At 34.9% G+C, this 19,727-nt stretch overlaps 1 protein-coding gene across 3 annotated transcripts in view; it reads right to left on the reverse strand.

Moving 5' to 3' along the window:
* LOC118189235 (excitatory amino acid transporter-like) overlaps positions 1-19,727 on the reverse strand; it is a 172,925-nt gene that overhangs the window by 10,386 nt on the left and 142,812 nt on the right. For all 3 annotated transcript variants that reach the window (XM_035359811.2, XM_035359809.2, XM_035359810.2), the window contains 5 exons: positions 18,925-19,132; positions 13,066-13,253; positions 7,580-7,706; positions 4,502-4,735; positions 613-807 (listed from right to left, as the gene is read on the reverse strand). In XM_035359811.2, the coding sequence (XP_035215702.1) occupies positions 613-807; positions 4,502-4,735; positions 7,580-7,706; positions 13,066-13,253; positions 18,925-19,132 (952 nt within the window). The remainder of the gene's footprint in view (positions 1-612; positions 808-4,501; positions 4,736-7,579; positions 7,707-13,065; positions 13,254-18,924; positions 19,133-19,727) is intronic.

Genomic DNA, 19,727 nt, shown 5'->3' on the forward strand with positions numbered 1-19,727 from the left:
TCGGAAATTCTATTTGACATAATCGAAAGTTCAAGCTTACTTTTATAAAATTGCTCTTACAGTCTGCAAAAAATAATAAGCCGGATCCAATTCAAAGATTAAGGAACAACGCAATCATCAACATTAACTGAAATAGATAATTAGTAATTTTAGCTTATACCGTCCGTTATACATTAAACGCGCACGCGAAAACGTATTCTGCACTTGCGCAGACGCATATGCGCAGTCGTAAATATCTTGGGCGCACGAGTAAAACGCCTATGCGCATGCGTCAATGCGGCGCATGCGCAGAAATATTTTAGCTTTGAGGTCCGGATTATAGATCATTCCGGATTATGGGTGTCCGAATTAACGACTTTTGACTGTATTATTTTTAAGACGAAAAGGGGAAACGTCCAAATTAAAATGAAGGATAAAAGGATCTGTTGCCAATTTAAACTTGAAGTTTGCTGTCATATTCTTATCTTACACACACACACACACATGCTCGTAGAGTTTTGTAGAAGCACCGTGTATATTTAAAGGATTAGTATATAATATAAAATTTTGTATGGAAGTGAGGCAGAAAGGTTAATGGAAGTCTTTCATAGATCAAATATAAAAAACACTAACCTCACAGCGATGACCTGTCCCGCAGACAAAGTGATACCGTTCATTTGGGCGATGAACAAGGCGGCGACAGCTTCGTACAGAGCAGTGCCATCCATGTTAACAGTTGCTCCGACGGGTAGAACAAACCTCGTAACCCGACAATCGATATTGTTGTTTTCTTCCAGACACTTGAAGGTGACAGGGAGCGTAGCAGCACTTTAAAAACACAAGAAAATTAATTACATAATTGTGAATGCTGTAGGAATTTTTTATACATATATTCGACAAAATCGTCCATTTCCCTCTTAATTATATCGCAAAAATATGGATAATCGAAACAAAGGTGAAAAGTAATATGGAATCTGTGAACCCATAAACCAATCACTCAGTTTTTTTAAATCAGATTTCCTTCATTGCTTCATTCTTTATAAGCAAATGCATAATTTCCCAGCAAATTAAGTGGCTGCAATAATTGTATACTAAATTGTGGACTGAGAAATCTCTTTGCAAGAGATAACTTTTAAATATTGAATTTTACTGATATACTATTTATGAGAGTTAAAAGTGCATTGTATTTAGCGTTTAACTTAAAAACGTTTAAACAAATCCTCTGCCAAAAAGAGTAAATGACAAATATTCCAATAAAGTATATAAATGTTCTCAATTTATTTTATTTATTATTCAGTGTTGCTGTTCTGTGGCCTGCCATTTAACTACTGTTATCATTAAAAAAAGGGTTTATAAAATTTGGAAACTAGCAGGTGTTTATAGTTTATCATGAGATTTTTTTATTCATACTGTATGTGACATGTCCATTTTTGTAAATATTCATACAAACATTTCATTTATCAAATGTGTTTTTAAAATAATAATAACTTCAAAAAAGGTGTTCCCAAGGGTGACATTTCTAGTTTTTATGAGAACAAATCTGCCTATATATACGTATTATTTAAGAGACATAAAGTAAACGAAAAATGCGAAATACTAAAAGAAAAATTTAAATACATACAACTACAACGAAATATAATTCACGTATAATTTTAAAATCAATAATTAATTACGAATTCCATTTCGATTCACAAAACAAAAATACAGTTAATTCTATAATACCAGCGTTTGATTTCGTAGACAGTTACATATTTTTTGTTAATTTTTAAAAACAAATAAAACAAATAAATGTAAGGTTGCATCTACTTTTGCGTCGTCCGTTTACGCTGCAACTTGCACTGAAATGCTAACTCTACTTTGATACTTCTCTTATATGCCATTTCTAGCAAGAATTTTATCTTGCTCTTTCTGGCATCTCAAATATCCAAATTAGGGTCTGCCACATATTCCTCATAGATGACTCCACTCCAATTCTGGTCAATTGCAGGGACTGAAGAAAGAAATTAGGCCCTAGGCTGTGAAAGTTTCATGTGCAGTCTGGCTGTATATGATGGGAAAATTTGAATGTTAGTGTTGAATAGATGGGAAATACATGCAACTCCGTACACATTGAAACACTTCGAATTTGTAGATGGGAATAAAATCATTTTTATGCAAAAGAAAATGACTTTATGCTACGCTAGTGTAAATGTGCTGTTGAATGCAGGTCAGACTGGGTGATTACGAGCTGACAGCGAAGGCCACTAAAATAAACTTTATTTCTCTGAATACAAAAAAGAAATTATAACTTTACAACTTGTCACAACACACAACAGACAGTCAGTATTGTAGAATATATTAAATTTAAAATGTACATTTTATTTCAGTAAATGCGTTTCAGCATATCTTTTCTTTTTATATATATAAGCGGCTAAAGTGTGTGTCGCTGATAGTTCATTGTTGCCACTCGGAAAAATGAGCGTGGAAATTAACGTTTCCGCAGTTTTTAATTAATTAAGTTTCGCAGGCCGATTAAAGTTGTACGAAGATGAGAACGGTATCGATGGATTCGGAGAATTTTTTAAAATCCGAGGATACGCGTTTCGAATTTCAAATCGGTGCCGTTCCGTAGATATTCGAGGAAAAAAAAATTGGCACGTAGCCAAATACCTCTAATAGGGAAAACCCAAGAAAGAAAAAGAAAATGTAGGGAAAACATAGGAGAAAATTAGTTTTTAATTAATATCTCGGCTAATTAAAGTCCCGAGAAGACGCGAATGATCAAAATGGCGTACCATAGACCTCCAGAATCCAAACGTGTGCTAAGCCCGGGAGCCAGCCGTTTCGGAGGAGAAGATGTTACTTCACCCCATATATATATGCGGCTTAAGTGTCTGTTTGTCGCCAATAGTTTATTGGTTGCTTGCGTAACTGTACTAGCCAAAGGGGTGAAGTTGCCACTGCACAGGAATGCCGTTTCAATTGAGTCGTAGACAATATCCTGTAAAACTTGCCTTTGATATGACCATCAATAAGTCTCAGGGCCAAACGCTTAAGCACTTAAGCAGTCTCAGGGCACTGCATCTTAAGCATGTTGGGATTTTTTTTTTACCTGTGCCTGCATTTGGACACAGTCAGCTTTATGTTGCCGGTTCAAGAGTCCGTGAAAGAACGGATGTAAAATAAAAAATAAGTGATTGTCCTCTGCAAGGCGAGCTTAAAAATGATGGAAAGATCTACACAAGAAATGTTGTGTACAAAGAGTAAGTGCACCGCTATGATAGCTTCCGACCACGGACATGAACCAAACGGAATTATATACCATCACGGCGGGGAAGACTCCAGAGTAACAAGGTTGAATATTATATACTAATAACAGTTTTTACATATTGATAACTGCAAGGCACTAAGCGTTATTCTGGTTATCTGCTTTAAGTTCTGAACATTTGAAACATTATAATATTATCCACGGTTGTTTCTGCTTAGGCAGTGTCTTGAGATTTTCTCTATTTTATCAAGGGCTATTCTGTTTTTGAGTGTGTTAGACGTCCACATTGCCCAGGCACAGTCCGCTGGTTTCTTCAAGTGCCAGGTTCTTGTATGTACACAATGGAAGTAATAATGGTCCGTGTCGCCTTCCTCTCCGCATTCGCAGAAAGGAGTATCCCTAAGTCTGAATCTGTTCAGGTATACAGGGAATGGTCCATGACCTGTCAAGAACTGTGTTAGGCTAGCACAGTGGGTCTTTATTTACATGTTTACTTTTGGCAGTAAGCGAAATGTCCTTCGTCCTACCTCTGCCTCTGTCCATCTACGTTGCCAATTTTGTAGCAGACTTGACAAAGTTGTTCGCTTAATATGAGACCAAGGAAGTTTAGTTGGTCTTTCTAATATATCCATTCAGTTGGCTGCCTGCTTGGCCAGTAGGTCAGCGGCTTCATTGCTTTGAATCCCTGTGTGAGCGGGAACTCATTTTAAAGTGGGTCTTTGCGAAATAGGCATTGTGTACAAAGAGATCTGTAACATGTGAATTAACATTTCATTATTTAAATCACCTTTACTGATTGAGCTAGCGGTGGCTCTTCGCCAGTGGTTTCCTTTATTGCACTCTACTTTAAGCAATTAAGTACCCCGTGGGGCAGTAAGCAAAGAGGCCACCTCGCCGCCTGCTCTGGGTAATTCAGTTTAAATTAGCAGACACCTTTGCACAAATCATTTTAATTACAATTTATAATATCTAGAACAGCAGTCATTTCGTATGATCGCCGGGCTTTCTAGTATTTAAATAAACAATTAGGATATTTTACAAGTACAGTCATTTTTATCTCGTAATATTTTAAATAAAAGTAAATAATGACGAAATAACAATAAAAATGTAATTATCTGATTGTTCACACATAGAATGAATGAAAATTTATTTGAAATTAAAAATGAGGACTCAACTAGAGGAAAATAAATAAATAAAACAAAAAACTGACAAGTCAGGTTTATTAACAACTCATCAGTGAGGGTTTCTAGAGAAAAGAAGACAAGGCAAACTCACCTAGATGCCGTACCAAGCGCTGTCACCCAAGCTTGAAGCATACCTTGAAAGAATGGCCATGGGTTTTTTCGCGTGATAAGAAAATATATTCCTGGCAATGTTATAATACCATGCATAAGGAGACCAACGATGACAGTTAACATATATAAGCCTAGCTGCTGGGCAGTAACAGCCAAGTCTTCAATAGACATGATCTTCCCTACGATTAAAGACATGATTCCGAAGGGGGAATACCTGGCAAGGGAAAAAGTATCTAAATTAGATTAATAATAAAAACGAATGGCAAAATGTTATTTTTAGCAAGATTTCTGTAGCTTTTGTAATCCTTTGTTTAGCTCACTCATGGTGTTTGCCATCGATTTAAAAACTATTTCCCGACAAGCCACCTTGAATTTTGCATCGACTTCGAATTTAAAGTTGAAACGATTTTTTGTACACATCTTCGTTTAACGAAAAAATTAAAAATCTCAAAATTTTACTCTTTGCACCATCAAACAAAGCGAAAACAAATATTCAAACACAAACAAAGCAGGCACATCAGCATCAGAGAAATAATCGTCTTAAACGTGTTTCAATCAAAATTTAAAAAATAAATCAGAATTGATCACTAAAGTTTTTCTTTCTAACGCCAGTATTTATCATAAGTTATTCTACACGTTTCTACACCTTTATTGAACCTCCTGGTATTTCATAATTTAGTAATTCAAATTAATGTTTTTAAATATTCACCAAAACATATTATAGATGTAATCAATTTAAATTTAAACCCATCATTAAAACATTAAGTCTACATATTTTTGAGACTTTTCTTGCTTACGGCATATGCTGGAAATGACTTCTCAATATATTCGTTAGCACACTTCTTCATGTTTTTAGCAAACTTACATAGATTTTCCATATCTATATTCCAGTCAGTGTTTCTCAAACTTTTTGAGATTATCGCCCACTTTACACATGACAGAATATTCAATGCCTCGTGGGAACATACACCTACTTGTATTTAAAAAAAAAACGTGCATGGAATATGGTAATGATAAGGTTTCACTATTTGAAAATTAATGAAATTAAGAGTGAAAAGCAGTAATGCAAGTATTTAACTAAATTATATAAAGTCCAGGAATACGAACTAAAAAATAACAAAATGATTTTAATGAAAATAATGAGCTTAATGAGCTTTCAACAGTTAGTACAGTAGACACCGTTTTTAAAATCACTTCCGTTACAAATATACTTGAGCTAATTGAGCGGTTGAATTTAATGCATGGCGATTTGCATATTGAAATCTTGATATCAGTTTTAAACTTTTTAAGTAAAATAATATATAACAATTAATTCAATAATTATTCCTGAAATAATAATTATAAATTAATGCTAAATTTAAACTAGGTACACATTCTTTTAAAATTTTTTTATAAAATATTTTTACATTTATGTTGTAAGGCAATTCTCCCCGCCTTCTTAGCATGCCTTCGTGGTGTAGTGGTCAGCACGCTCGACGCGTATTCGAGAGGTCGGTGGTTCGAGTACCGGTGAGGGCATTGCTCATTTTTCACATCTTCAGCACAAAAAAAGAAAAAAAATCATAATGTCTCTACAAGTAGCACCCGAACTAGAAAAAAAAAAAAAAAAAAAAAAAAGGGTGGATGATGATTCTCCACCACCAGGACTTGGCGATTGGGTCCCCTAATCCTCAGTCGCCGGTTAAAAGGAGAAGTATATAAGGTATTTCTCCCGCCTTCTCAGCATGCGTTCGTGGTGTAGTAGTCAGCACGCTAGACGTTTCGAGCCTACATTTTCGAAAACAGTTTAAATTAATTTTAAGATATTAACCATCTGCAATGACTATAGTATGCATGGCTTCTAGCAGAGATATTGACTATCTCGTTCGAAGTTTTTGCATATTAATAAAATTCAGTTCTCTTAACCATTTTTTAAATATATTTCTTGTATTGAGTTTTGAAAGGTTTTATATTACCCTGGTCAGAAGTTTTATTTGAAGGAGGAGACACTCACGTTGGAGGGACTACGAAAATGGACTCTGTGGATGAACTACGAAAGCTTTGGTAGGGATAAATAAAATATTCTGCACTAAACATTCAGCTTTTTGTCAACCTGAGTTTCATAAACGGCGAAAATGAGTTTAATAAACGGTTGTTTTTCTTTTGATTAGTATACCTTTTTTCGTTTTGATTCCAGGAAAGTTGAACGCGGCTGAGTTTATTAACCTGGGAGTTCAATAAATTGCGATTACTGTATTCGGCTTCCTTTTCACTAAAAAAATTCTTGTCTCCGCAATCACTTCTGCGGCAGATTTCTTCTTTTAGTTAGTGGGGTTGTTACTGCACTGAACAAGAACAGGACTAAATAAGAAAAAGAGAAAGCTATGAGAAATTTCTGTTCTAGATTCCATAAAATTTCAGGTATCTAGTTCTGAAGTCCAAACTGTTGGTATCTCCAGTTATAAATTTAAATTTCATCTTCTCAGTAAATTCTCAGTAAGTGTTGACTTAGTAAATTCTTCTAAGTATCGATGTACTTCTGAAATTGCACAGGAAAGTTGGTCCCAAAGCCAGTCAGTCGGGTGCATCGACATACTAGAGGTCCAATTCCAGAGGTTTGAAATGCTGGTAACATTTTTTGTTAGATATCGTACCCCGCCCTCAGGATAACTTGCAGCTGCTGTTGCTTCTTTAGGCCACTATATAAGTGCCCAACGGGGTACGGTATCTCCCACTCTGAGAATCGTTTAGATGTTCATTTTCAAACTTCCAGAGGTTTCTTTCCAAATGGAAAATAGTGCACGACACTGAACACACGAATTTGTTTTGAAATAATATTATGTTATAAAAATCATCTCTTTAATGGTATTTCGAGCGGTTAGTTTAACCTATCAAAACAACCTCAAAGACATCATACAAAATGCGAACAATCTTCTATATGCTCCCGCATTCAGAGAACTATGGCACAGTTGAGTGACACACGTGTTTTTAAATAATGCAGGAAAAAAAATTCCAAGCAAGCAAAATAAAGTGTAGTATATCTCATAAAATATAAAAAATATGAAAGGACATTTCTTACCACATGATGAGGTAGACAATTCGCATAACAATTTCATTGAGAACGACGAAGAAATGAACCATAATGCGACCGTCTGGTCCCATGTTGCCGGCAAAGATACCAAAAGCAATGCAGAATACAATTAATCCTGCGTAATAAAAAATACATGACCGTATTTTTACACAATAATTTTTAAGCAGTTTTATTAATACCATGTCTCAGTACAGATATGTAAAGAAATGGGAAAACGTTTTAAATACAGGTTAAATATTCAAAATAAAAATAAATACAGTTTTATCATAATTTATTATATTACATTTTTGGTGCATAAGAAACACATCCATCTCATTCTGAAAGAAACAGTAATTAATCGTCCAAACGGGCTAACCCCGTTTGGGTTGAAGTCTTGGAACAGGATTTTGCGTCACCCGCTATATACGGCTAGCACTTTTCAAATTGTTTTCACAAATTATTATAGCCCTATATTATTTTTAAAGAAATTAAATAATGAAGAATCTGTATGTATGTTCCATTCCTCGCACTATAAAAAAAGACGGTACCTAGAACCGCCAAAATTTTGAATAAAGTAGTCCCCCACACGAATATGTGCACCTGGAAAACTGACTTTTGAATTTCGAATTTTGTATTTCAGTTTTTTTAAATATTTAATGAATTTTTGATTAACAAACTCGACAATTTGAAAGCGAGAAGTGCAACATTGTATGGAATAATGATTTTTTTATCTCCAACGTACGAGATTGTGCATTGGCTGCTTTAAAGTTAAGCTGTTTTTAAATATTTTGTGATTTTGCTGTTGAATTGAATTTTATACGTCTTAAGTACGAAGAACGTGCTATTTAATAAAATAGTTACACACAAATTTAATAACAAAAAGAGACACACACTAAAATAAAATTTAAAAAAAAAAAAAAAAAAACATTGCCAGCTATTTTACTAAGAAAACTCAGTATTTATAACGTACGATGAACTGAGATAAGACTGAAAAATAGAAAAATGTATGCCAACAATTAACACTGCATCTGAAATTCTAAATATAAGCTGCTATGTTGCTTTTAAACTTTTTGTAATTTTGCTGCTGAATTGTATATGGCGTAAGTGCGAAGTAAATGAAGCTTAATAGTAAAGGTAAAAAGACAAAAGAAAAAATGTTAGCAGGAGTGAATGTAACAGCAGACTGGTAGACTACGAGCTCAGCGAGAGCGTAAACACCATAGCAAACTCTTTTGGGTGACCATTAAAATCTGAAAACTTTCAATTTGTTTTCTTTCGTATTAATCAGCTATTTATAATTTCAGCTTTTACTATCACTTCTCCGTTTCTGTTTCCTCATCAGAAATGTAGATGAATTTATTCGAGGGTTTTGGATTGTGTGACAGAGCGTATTAATGCCTATCAAGGCCACTTTACCAGGTTTCGCCAAAACTCTGATAAGTTTGATATTATGCGGCTTTGCGTAATGGCAACTGTCGTTTAAATTGTTTCGTCAGTGAGCAGTTCTGAACCAATTTAGTTTTAAATTCACTTGAGCAATGTTTGACTACTAGGTTAGTTCTGATTTGAATTACTGTTACTTTAGGTTATGTCGCCACAAGTGTGGTTGATCTTGTCAAGCATGTGAAGTGCGTTTTGTATTCAAGTTCTGATTTAATGAAAAGGTTATTTTAACCTTCTTAGATCTCTATTTAGTTTTAGACCGAGCGATAATCCGGAGTTTGGAACTATTTTATGCTACCAAAGAAAGTCAGACTCTAGAAAAGACCAAAATTCCACAAAATATTAGTTTCATTTAAAAAAGAAAATTTTAAGAGACGAAGTTTGAATGCATTACGACAAGCTAACTTCATGAAGATCTGGCCAGTGTAAACTAATAATAATTGTGTTAATTTAAAGTCTTAAACTGAATAGAATATGATTTTTGTGAAATTTTTGTTTACTATTAATATTATAGTTAGCAGAAAAGCTCGTCATATATCCAACGAGCTTGCAAAATGAAAGTAGGATAATTGATCTGTAGTAATAACTGTCTTGTTTTCGATATATCATACAAGCTTATACATACACATTGTTTCATCCAAAATTAGTCGATTAGTCAAATTATCAAAGAAAACTTACAAAGCTTAATCATTGAATTTACCAAGTACATTACGTGCTCGAATTCACATTCGTTTCCATTTACACACTCTTTATTTTGATTTGCAAGTAAATTAGTTTGAAGGAATGGGAATGTACCAATTAAACGATCGCCGATTTCTTAATAAATAACCCTTTTCTTTTTACTTCCCTTGAGAACATCTTATGTTTATTTTTAATAACTATTAATCAATAGTTTATATTAACTGATTAATAACAATGCAGCAATTAAAGGCTACACAACAGCAGAATTTAAAACCATTGTAGGAGTAAGTATCTCAATAATAATAGGCGAAATTTTATTCGAGCTTGAAGACATTTAGAAGAAAAGTATTTTTTAAATATGTATTGGAAGTTAAATTATAAATAAATAATAGTAAATGAACATTTTTCTCATTCGAAAGAGACCTTTGGGACACTTTGTCTCTACTGATTTAATCGTATCTACAAGTATAAATGATATCATGTATAAATAACTTGCAGGAATTCATTGAAGAAATCGTTACTTTCGCTTTCCTTTCCTCTGAGAGAGAGTAAAAGTAACACAGGCCAAAAAGGTACAATGTACCTTTTGCGTCATCTAGTAGATATAGCTAAATAACATAGCTGTAATAAACATGACAATCATGAAGATTAAATTAGCTTTTTCTAAGCCAAATAACTCGGAATGTTGATGCTCAGGATTTTCTTTAGTTTTTGGTACAGTGGTAGAGATTATCCAAGAAAACAAATTAAATCTGAGTCTTTTGTTGCCCCCTTCTCTTCTGTTCCTCCGTTGTCCCTATTAGGAGCTGCGGTTAAGAGTCATTAGTGTGAGGTTCCCGTTTGGTATTTTATAATGTAATTGATTTAGGGTGACGTGTCCGTCAGACATCAGCTTAATATACGTTACACATTGTAATCTTAATATTACTATGTATTCTTATTGGAATATAGGCTTCATTTAGAAAAATAATATTGTGATAATTACCAATAGTTTATCCAAGAGTACCTTTCTTTTGTTACGTTCTGATTGCACAAGACGAATTATTAATAAAACTTCCAATCGACATACTCGTCTAGTAACCGTTTGCTTTTTTTCTATCGAAATTATCAACAAATCGTTTTACTTTGTAAATTAGATAACACCTTAAAGTATACCGCATTTACGAGGCCGTCAATTTTAATGAATAGTTTCAATTTCTAGAGCATATATATGCGATAAGACTGTTTCTTTCCTCAGGTTCCACTTGAAAGATGGTATTACAGCTACTTATATCTGTTTGTTTTTATTCTATTCCCCTGTATGAATTTGACAAAACAGCACAGATAATGTTTTGCTCTTCGAAGAACCAAGACGTAAAAGTCATATAAAGATTTTGAATATCGAGAAGTAAATTTATTGCTTTTGAATATCAAGAAGAAAATTTATTGCTCTTTAATTGCTAAATTTGTTAAATAATATAGATACAATTTGTGAAGTTTATTAAGGTTCTTACGTTACATCTAATGGCAAAACACTCGAGACTAGCTTTTATTTAAGTCACACGGAAAATAATTAAAAATCTTACTCTCGTGTAATAGAAAAGCTCAGGAGATTGTGTAAACAGCATAGCAACGAAACTTAATTAACATGGCTTAAAAAACCTGGACAGATTCCACTAAAGACGTTTCTATCGTATTTTAGCAACTATGTTCGTTTTCCAAGCTCACACAACTGTTGAAAACTGTTAAAAATGAATGAAACTCAGTCATTTTTATTTATTCCTGCTGCAGATATGAATATGATACAGATTCCGAAATACTGTCGCTTCAATTTAAATGTCAAGCAAGGATATACGCAAAAATTAATTTGAGCGAATTCAACCTTTAGTGTTGCCATGTCGCAGTCTATGTGACACAATTTAACTAGTGTATGATAGCAATATACAGGGTACCCACTAAAGTCAGGTACCTACGTTTAATTGCTGAAAGGCTTCAAATATAGTTATAAAAGTGGTGTCTACATATAGTAAAGCGGCTACGCGCTACTAGATGAGACCGCTTACTGCGCCGTCTAATGGAAAACGTTCGAGTTTGTGTCTCGAAAACGGTACGAGATAGAAGCAAAAAATTGAATTACAAAGTTGTAGAGCATCATTAATGAGATGAATTTTTAAAAGCAGAATACCGGAAACCTGTATTTGTTTTTTAGAGATTTCCAAAAATTTGTGGCGTAAAGAAACTTGATTGAAAGTAAGAAAGTTTATCTCCTGCGGACGAAAAATGAGCCCTCATCGCCTCATAGTAATTCACTTGTAATTCACAATCGAGAGGACTGTGGTTAAAGGCCCGTGGGGTACATCCTTGTACTGATTGTATATACAGAGTAGGCAAAAAGCAAATAGTGCCGATTCTTGCCGCAAAAAGCATCACCTCAACGCAGCTTGAGCATGGAGTGCGAAATTTGTACATAATGCAAACAGTATATAAAAGGTCACACCTGTTCACCTCCGACAGCTATAAAAGAGATACAAACTCGGGATTTACTCATAGTCATGTAGCAATTTCCAAAAAATGATTCTTGTGAGATGGTTCTAAATTTAGGTGAATGTGAGCGCAAGACACGATCGGCAGCGCGGCTTTATCGGCAATTTTTTCCAGGAAACCCGCATGCTTCACACAAAACCATCCTACATAGTGTGAAACGTTTAAGAGAGATAGGCTGTATAACTAGTCGACTTCGATCCAGCAGATCACCTAAGGTAACGTGGAACCTACAACCAGAAGATGCATTATCATATGCCTTTTCATAAATGAACAACTGCACAAGAGAAAGAGAGATAAGGGATGACTATGGCCTCTCAAAAAGCCACTTTTGGAAAATCCTAAACGAATTAGATACTCATCCAAACCAGCCAACACCTCATGAAGCATTACTGCACGGGGATGCCGAGAGACGTTTCGCCTGTTGCAACTTCATCATGAAACAGATAGAGGTCCAGGCAACATTCTTGGTAGATATAGTATGGACGGATGAGGATTCTTTTTCGCGGAAAGAAATGTACAACAGACAGAACGTCCGTGACTGGACGCTGGAAAATGGAATCATGCTCTGCCAACGTTCGACATGTGATACATTTCTAGATTAATGGCTGGTGTGGAACTGACAATAACAGACTAACATGTAACAGGCTCAATGTTTTACTTAGGTACATTAACGACAGCACAATATTTAAAAATTGTGCAAGATGTAATACCCGATTTTGTTGAAAACCTTCCGTTGCTTTAACTCTGGTGATTTTACAATCACGTAGATAATTAATTTTCACTTTATTAAAATGCATATGGAATCCATAACGAAATATAAAAGGGAAATAAATTCTTCAAATAGTTACCTAAAACATTTGTTCCGTCTTTATATGTGAGCGTCCTTTTGGTGATGTATTGAGTTTCATTGAGAATTTCTCCAATACCCACAGAATCGTTTAGACCCGTCACTTTCAGTATTTTAGGCTTCTCTTTAGAATAACTCGTCTCAACTTGCTGGAAACAGGCTTGCAATAAGTTCTCGGGGAACATATTCCTGAAGAGGAAAATATTTCTGTATTAAATACTACTTTACAACTTATTACAAGGTAAATAAATTGCATTTAGTAACTTTAAAATTCAGTGTCATAAAAGACATTTCAAATTTCAGAACAAGTGAACAATTAAATATTTCTTGGAATAACTACTGCTAGACTCACAGTTCCAGATTAATAAACAGACTTTCACATAAAAAAAATTTCTTATCATGTGTAACCATTTTACTAAAAATATAGACTATTTAAATTTTTATGTGGGCTTTTTAGAAAAGAAGTTCCAATTTGTAAGTTGTTCTTTATCTCAACGAAGGTTTTTTTACTTGGTGAAAGATGGTTTGCAAATAAAAATAAGTTTTTAATGAATACAAAGTTCCAAGTTTTAGCATTTCTGGAAAAAGCATATTGATGTCAATGTTTATTCTGCAATTTTTCTTCTGACTTTAAAGGTATGCTTTAAAATTTCGTTGGGAAACTTAATATGGCTCGCTACATCAATATTGGTATTATTTTAACAAATCGTATCACGAATAACTTTAATCGTATAAGGATTCTTTTATCCCTTCCTCTTTTTTAACTAAATTATTAATGAAAAATATTTTCTCATCGATACTTTATAAGATATGAATAAAAATTTATAGTTCACTTTTTTAAATATATCATGTGACCCAAATTACCCATTCAAAATTATTCTTATTTGATTCATTCTGAATTTAGAACTCTGGGTAAAGAATGATCAATAACACTAGGGAACAGTGGTTTTATTGTCTTAGATCTGTCACCTGTTTTTGACTAACTTTTGGCCTTTAAATCCGAAAATAACCTCAGTTTTTGTCTATCACGTCAACGTTTTAAATATACCTATAGAATACCTTCTTTTTGTTTCAAAAGTCATACAAAATATGCATTAAATGATAGTAAAGGAAAAAAAGTAACAAATCTGTTGTTCATAAAGAATAGTTTTATTCATACAAGGTATGCAAGCAAGCCTCCACATTATTCAGCGTCAGGTGTGCTATCCGCAACCGCTCAAGGACAACAACGATAAAGATTGCAACAAACCGGTTTCTCGCTCTTCTGCTGCTGACGTTAGGGTAGGCTTCGGTCTGTCCTCTCCCTGGCCGATGCGATGTGCCATTTTCCTGCTTCTATTTGCTTCCTTCGATGCTGTTTGCTATACATGATAATTTTTTTGGTGAGATTTTTACATGAAGATTCAAGAAAATAATTACTCCTATTTCCTGTACATTGTTGCAGAAAATAATTTTTGTTCAGCTTCTTCCTTATTTTGAGAACTCTTCGCGCGCACGTGTTTATGAAATCTAAAACTTCCTGAATTAAAGAAGAAAAAGCAGAAATACCATTATTAATCGAATACGCTTAATGACTGCCATCAAAATTCGATTGTTCCTTTTACACCAAGACTTTGTTACGAGCTGATGGAGAAAGATTGACTTTATTCTCTGTGCTACGTTAATTCTGGCGATGCGCATCACTCGTGCTTGATGTTCAAATTTATTCGTCTGTCTGGTCGATAAAAATATTTATATTAATGCTTATTTCAATATCAAAGATGAAGAATAAAATATAATTGATTTGGTAACATACAGTTATCACACTTTGGGGTAAGTACTGTGATTTCATATTTCCTTCTAGATGACACAGTTTGATTTGCACGTTAGTAAGTATTTGTGGGTTATTGCTACACAACGCGATTTACTAAGTAAGCAATTCATTTGATTTACATTTGCTAATCCTTTAATTCAAAAAACGCCAAGTGACTATTTTTGGTGCTCGAGTAATTCTAATTCACCTCACTTAATTCTATTTCATTTTTACATTTAGCACCGCAACACATCATATATTATAACACAAGAGCTATCTATAGCTACTGTAAGTTAAATATTGTTCATACAAATACTACATTTTTTTTTACCAAACGGTAAAACACATATTAAGGTAAAAATTTCGCTTATGGCTTTTTCTGGAGTATGTAATCTGTGGAGATTTTCTCTTGATGCTTCAACAATAATCAGCCATCATACGTACATACCATCTACCTTAGCACAGTGCTTCCATGACTTTTAAATCTTGGTGGAATCACTCACTTTACTCATCACTGACTACAACATGATTTTTCGGGAAGTTATCAAGACGGCTATGTAAAAAATGCTTTTTAATGCTCATGTAGCACCCAAACATTCTGAAACTCTCCAAAAGTTGCTGAAGAATTTCACTGAATTCTGTGCTTCTTTATTTCCAAGAAAATCTCTGAAAATGTTTTTAGATCCCAACTAAGCATTCTTTTGAATTTCTGTATTTGTTCCAATGAAATCTTCATATTTAAGGAACTGCCGAATCCGCAGACCATCAAACACACCGGCCTTTATCTTTCCAAATGACAGGTTAGGGTTTGCAAAATGAGATACTTTGAAACAGTCTCCTTTAATTGGCAAAACTTTAAAAATTGCTCTATGAGATCCAGTTTTATATGGTGAGGTTGAAACATAATGTTCTTTTCTGTCGACAAGTGGCTGATGTAGATGTTTGCATCACCAGTTCTCAGGACATATCGCTAATTCGACAGCACGCAATGCTTCTCACGAGCTTTGTTGTCCCACATCACAAAAAACAAAGATACTTGGTATATCATCGTTGCTGGCCAAGTGATATTGCGACACATCAATGACACTCTTTATTTCTTTATATCCTTCACACAAACAAATGGAATGGCCTATTGGGACTTCACCAAATATATTTTCATTGTGGAGGAGAATACACTTCAAACTTCACTTTGAGTTATCGATGAACAATCGTCTTTGAGTTGCTTTATAAGCTGAAATTCCCAACACCTCTATTAAAACATTATGGCAATACACAAATCCATCATCACTTTGAAAGTACTTCAGAAACACTTTCTCTTAATCGAAAGTAGAAAAATTAGCTCCTATTTTTAAGCAAGATTTTTCTCGTCTAGCCTTCATGCTAACAGCTCTGAAGCCTTTTTGGATAGTCCCAAATGTTCCAAATCATTTAACTCGTGCTGGTCAGATTCCTTACCAATCATCTTCAGATTCAAAATCTTCGTCATTGGGGTCAATTCTATATTCACCAATAATGATCATATTCCTGTATTTCCAAAATGAGGGTAATTCGTTCAAAACAGACACTGGGATTTTAGTTGAGTGAGACACTGGGCGTATAGCTGATGGTAAATAAGAATACTCTATTTTACATTTGTTTTTCTTCTTATATCCTGACGTTCACTATACAAAAGTAACAATCACTTGAAAGATCTTTTGGTTTTCACCAAATCATAAGTATTTCAAATGGAAATCTAGAACGTGTTCCCTTCATACACATCCGTAAACTCTCGACACACTGCTTGTCCACTTTATGAGGGGCCCATGATTTATCTTGATCACCAATTTTGACTTTAAAATAGGCAAAATAGGCTTGCCTTACAAATGTACTAGTGTTTGTCCTTAGATTGGGAATCGTAAATTTACCGCTTATACACTCATGTCCATAAATTAAGGATAATGCAAAATCAGGCAAAGGAAGAGTTAGAAGCAAAACAAATTTATTTGTAAAGCTTATTTATTAAACAAAATGTAAAGAGGAAAAAAAGATGCTATATGTTTGATATTATTAAAAAAATTAGCGATTTTTTCTCCCTGGAGAAAATTACAAAAAAAAACCTATTTACAAAAAAACAATGATTGTTAATACATTGTATGTCTCCCAGACGATGTAATACAGTCCGCACAACGCCTAGGCATGCTGAGTATCAAATTATCGATCTGATCTTGGGGGATATTACACCAATCAAAACGCAATGCTCTCCGAAGTTCCGGTAGACATGTAGGAGGAGGTTGACGTGCTGCAACTCGTCGGCCAAGCATGTTCCACACGTGCTCTACTGGATTCAAGTCCGATGAGAATGCTGGCCAGTCCATACGGGTGATATCCTCCGAATGAAGGCATTCGCTTACGATGTTTGCACGGTGAGGACGGGCGTTGTCATCCATAAACACAAATTGTGCGCCCATGGCGCCCCGAAACAAACGTACATGTTGTTCTAGAATGACGTACCGATAGATTTGGCTTGTCATGGTTCCAATTTGAACATACAGGTCAGTTCTGGAACCCAGAATAATTCCATCCCAAACAAGACTCCACCGTAACGGTGTCGTTCACTGATGTTTTCTTGGTGGTAACGGGTACCTGGAGCTCTCCATATGAAAGTCCGGCGAGAAACAGACTGCAAGCTAAACCTGGACTCGTCGAAAAACATCACACAAGCCCACTGTTGCGGTATCCACAATGCATGCTCTCTACTCCAGGCTAACCGCAGGCGACAATTAGTTGCAGTAATTGGAACGCATCTGACAGGTCTACGAGCATATAGACCAATGTTCCCTAAGCGTCTGTACACGGTCTGCCTTGAAATTGTCGTACCAGTGGCTGAAGAGAGCTGACGAGACAGGTCTGAGGCTATGCTCCGCTTGTTTCTTTCGGTAGTAACTGCCAAATACCGGTCCTCATTCGGCGTTGTAACGGGCGATCTGTGCTGTAACGTCTACTCACATTACCATCATCTCGGAATCGTTGCCAAAGCCTGGTGATGACACTCTTGGCAATTCCAAGTTCGTCTGATACTTCCAATTGGGTACGTCCACATTCCAGACGGCCGATAATTCTACCAAGTAAAAAATCATTCAAATGCGTCCTTTGTGTCATAACTATTCGGCTATTGCACTGAAATGCTTATAAAGCGCCTGCGAACAATTTTACTTCTTTGCCTGTACTCCTTATATATCACTCTCTTACACTCTCGTCATTGTGACGTACCATCGGTGTCATCTGGTTACTTCCTGAAATTCGCATATGATTCTTGAAGATGTGTGTAGTGATTTTACAGAGGATATATTTATTTTAGAGTTCGATTTCTGCGTGACTCCGAATTATCCTTAATTTATGGACATGAGTGTATAACAAAACGAAATGGGGCTATTTAAACACTTACGATGCGAACTAACATAAGCAAACATAAGGAAAAATTTCAGTTCAGATAAAAGTAAAAACTACAAACTGCTAACCTTGTATACAAACAAGTCTTCATACTTCAAGTCGGAATGCGCTTCATTTTATCAGAGCGACACGCAACATCTCCCTACAATATCTCAGGCGTAACTGAGCTAGTGTAGACAAATATGAACCTGTCGCTGGTCTTCTATTGCGTAATCCAACAGGCGCTAATAGGAGGGTTTATGGCAGCCAACAGGAGAAAAATTTTACTTCCTATGATCTACGTTCGATGCATCGGAGAGTGGTAACATTCACATAAGGTGTAGAGAAAAAACTTAATGTGGTAGAAGACAACTAACTACAGTTCTGAAATCATCAAGCTTATTTAACTTTTATTAAAACAGCTCAAAAATCGAACTCAACATTAATGTTGTTACAAATTGTCCCCAGAGTAATTTAAGAGTTGTTTAGTTGAAATTTCTGAAATTCTCTGAGTATAGTACATCAGCTGAAAAAAAAACAACGGCAAACAAAACATTTTGTCATGAAAGAGGCTAAAGCAGCATCGAATATGCAACATAATATAATTCAAATATTTAATAACTTCCTATATAAATAAAAAATAAACAAAAAAAAAGTCACCTTATGAGATCTAGGAAGGCGTCAAGGGTAGAAACCGTCTTTTCTTCAGTTCCAGTACCAACTTCTTCCTTGATGGAAGGATCGCCAGGATGGATGATAATAACCAGCACGATGCCCACAACTGCAGCCAGAATGGTAGTTGAGAAGTAGTAAGCCAGCGCTCTAGCACCCATTTTACCGCTGGATTTAGGATCCAGCTGAGCAAGACCTGAGAGTAAAGTAAACATCGTGATGTAAAATATTTTCTTTGAAATTTTTATAGTCTTGTTCGTAGAAATTGACAAAAAGGGAAATATATTAGTCAGTTAAGGCTAAAAAAGGTTAAATATCCAAAGCCTTCCGTTTCGAGTTTAAGACAAATTTTCCTACATTCTGATCTTATCATAACTAAAAAAATATTCAGGTCCTCAAAACACAAAATTCAGCAAGATTATGTAGATATCAAATTCTTCCAAATATCACTTGCAGGCTATATAGAGCCCTTATCTTGCCTTAATCCACAAGCTGAAAATCATTTATCATGCCGCACTAATTGCGGATCAAGTTTTCCAGCACTTACCACAATTTACTAGTGTTGCGCACATAGCCTAGACACATAACTCAGAAAGTTTGTAAATGTCTTACGCTGTTCAATGCTAGTTTTACTAATAAATTTGAGACAAAGTTTCCAGGTATTATTTTGCCTTAATACAAGTGTTCAGAAACTACGTCCTTTTCTGAAATTAAAGAATAAATTGTGGCTATAAGTTTTTCTAAATATGCATTAATGTAATGTCAGTTATCTTCAACAAACTTCTACAAGG

The sequence above is a fragment of the Stegodyphus dumicola genome, chromosome 1, assembly GCF_044657685.1.
Source record: "Stegodyphus dumicola isolate Sdum_Otavi_A_Nest chromosome 1, ASM4465768v1".
In the NCBI taxonomy this organism is placed as follows: Eukaryota; Metazoa; Arthropoda; class Arachnida; order Araneae; family Eresidae; genus Stegodyphus; species Stegodyphus dumicola.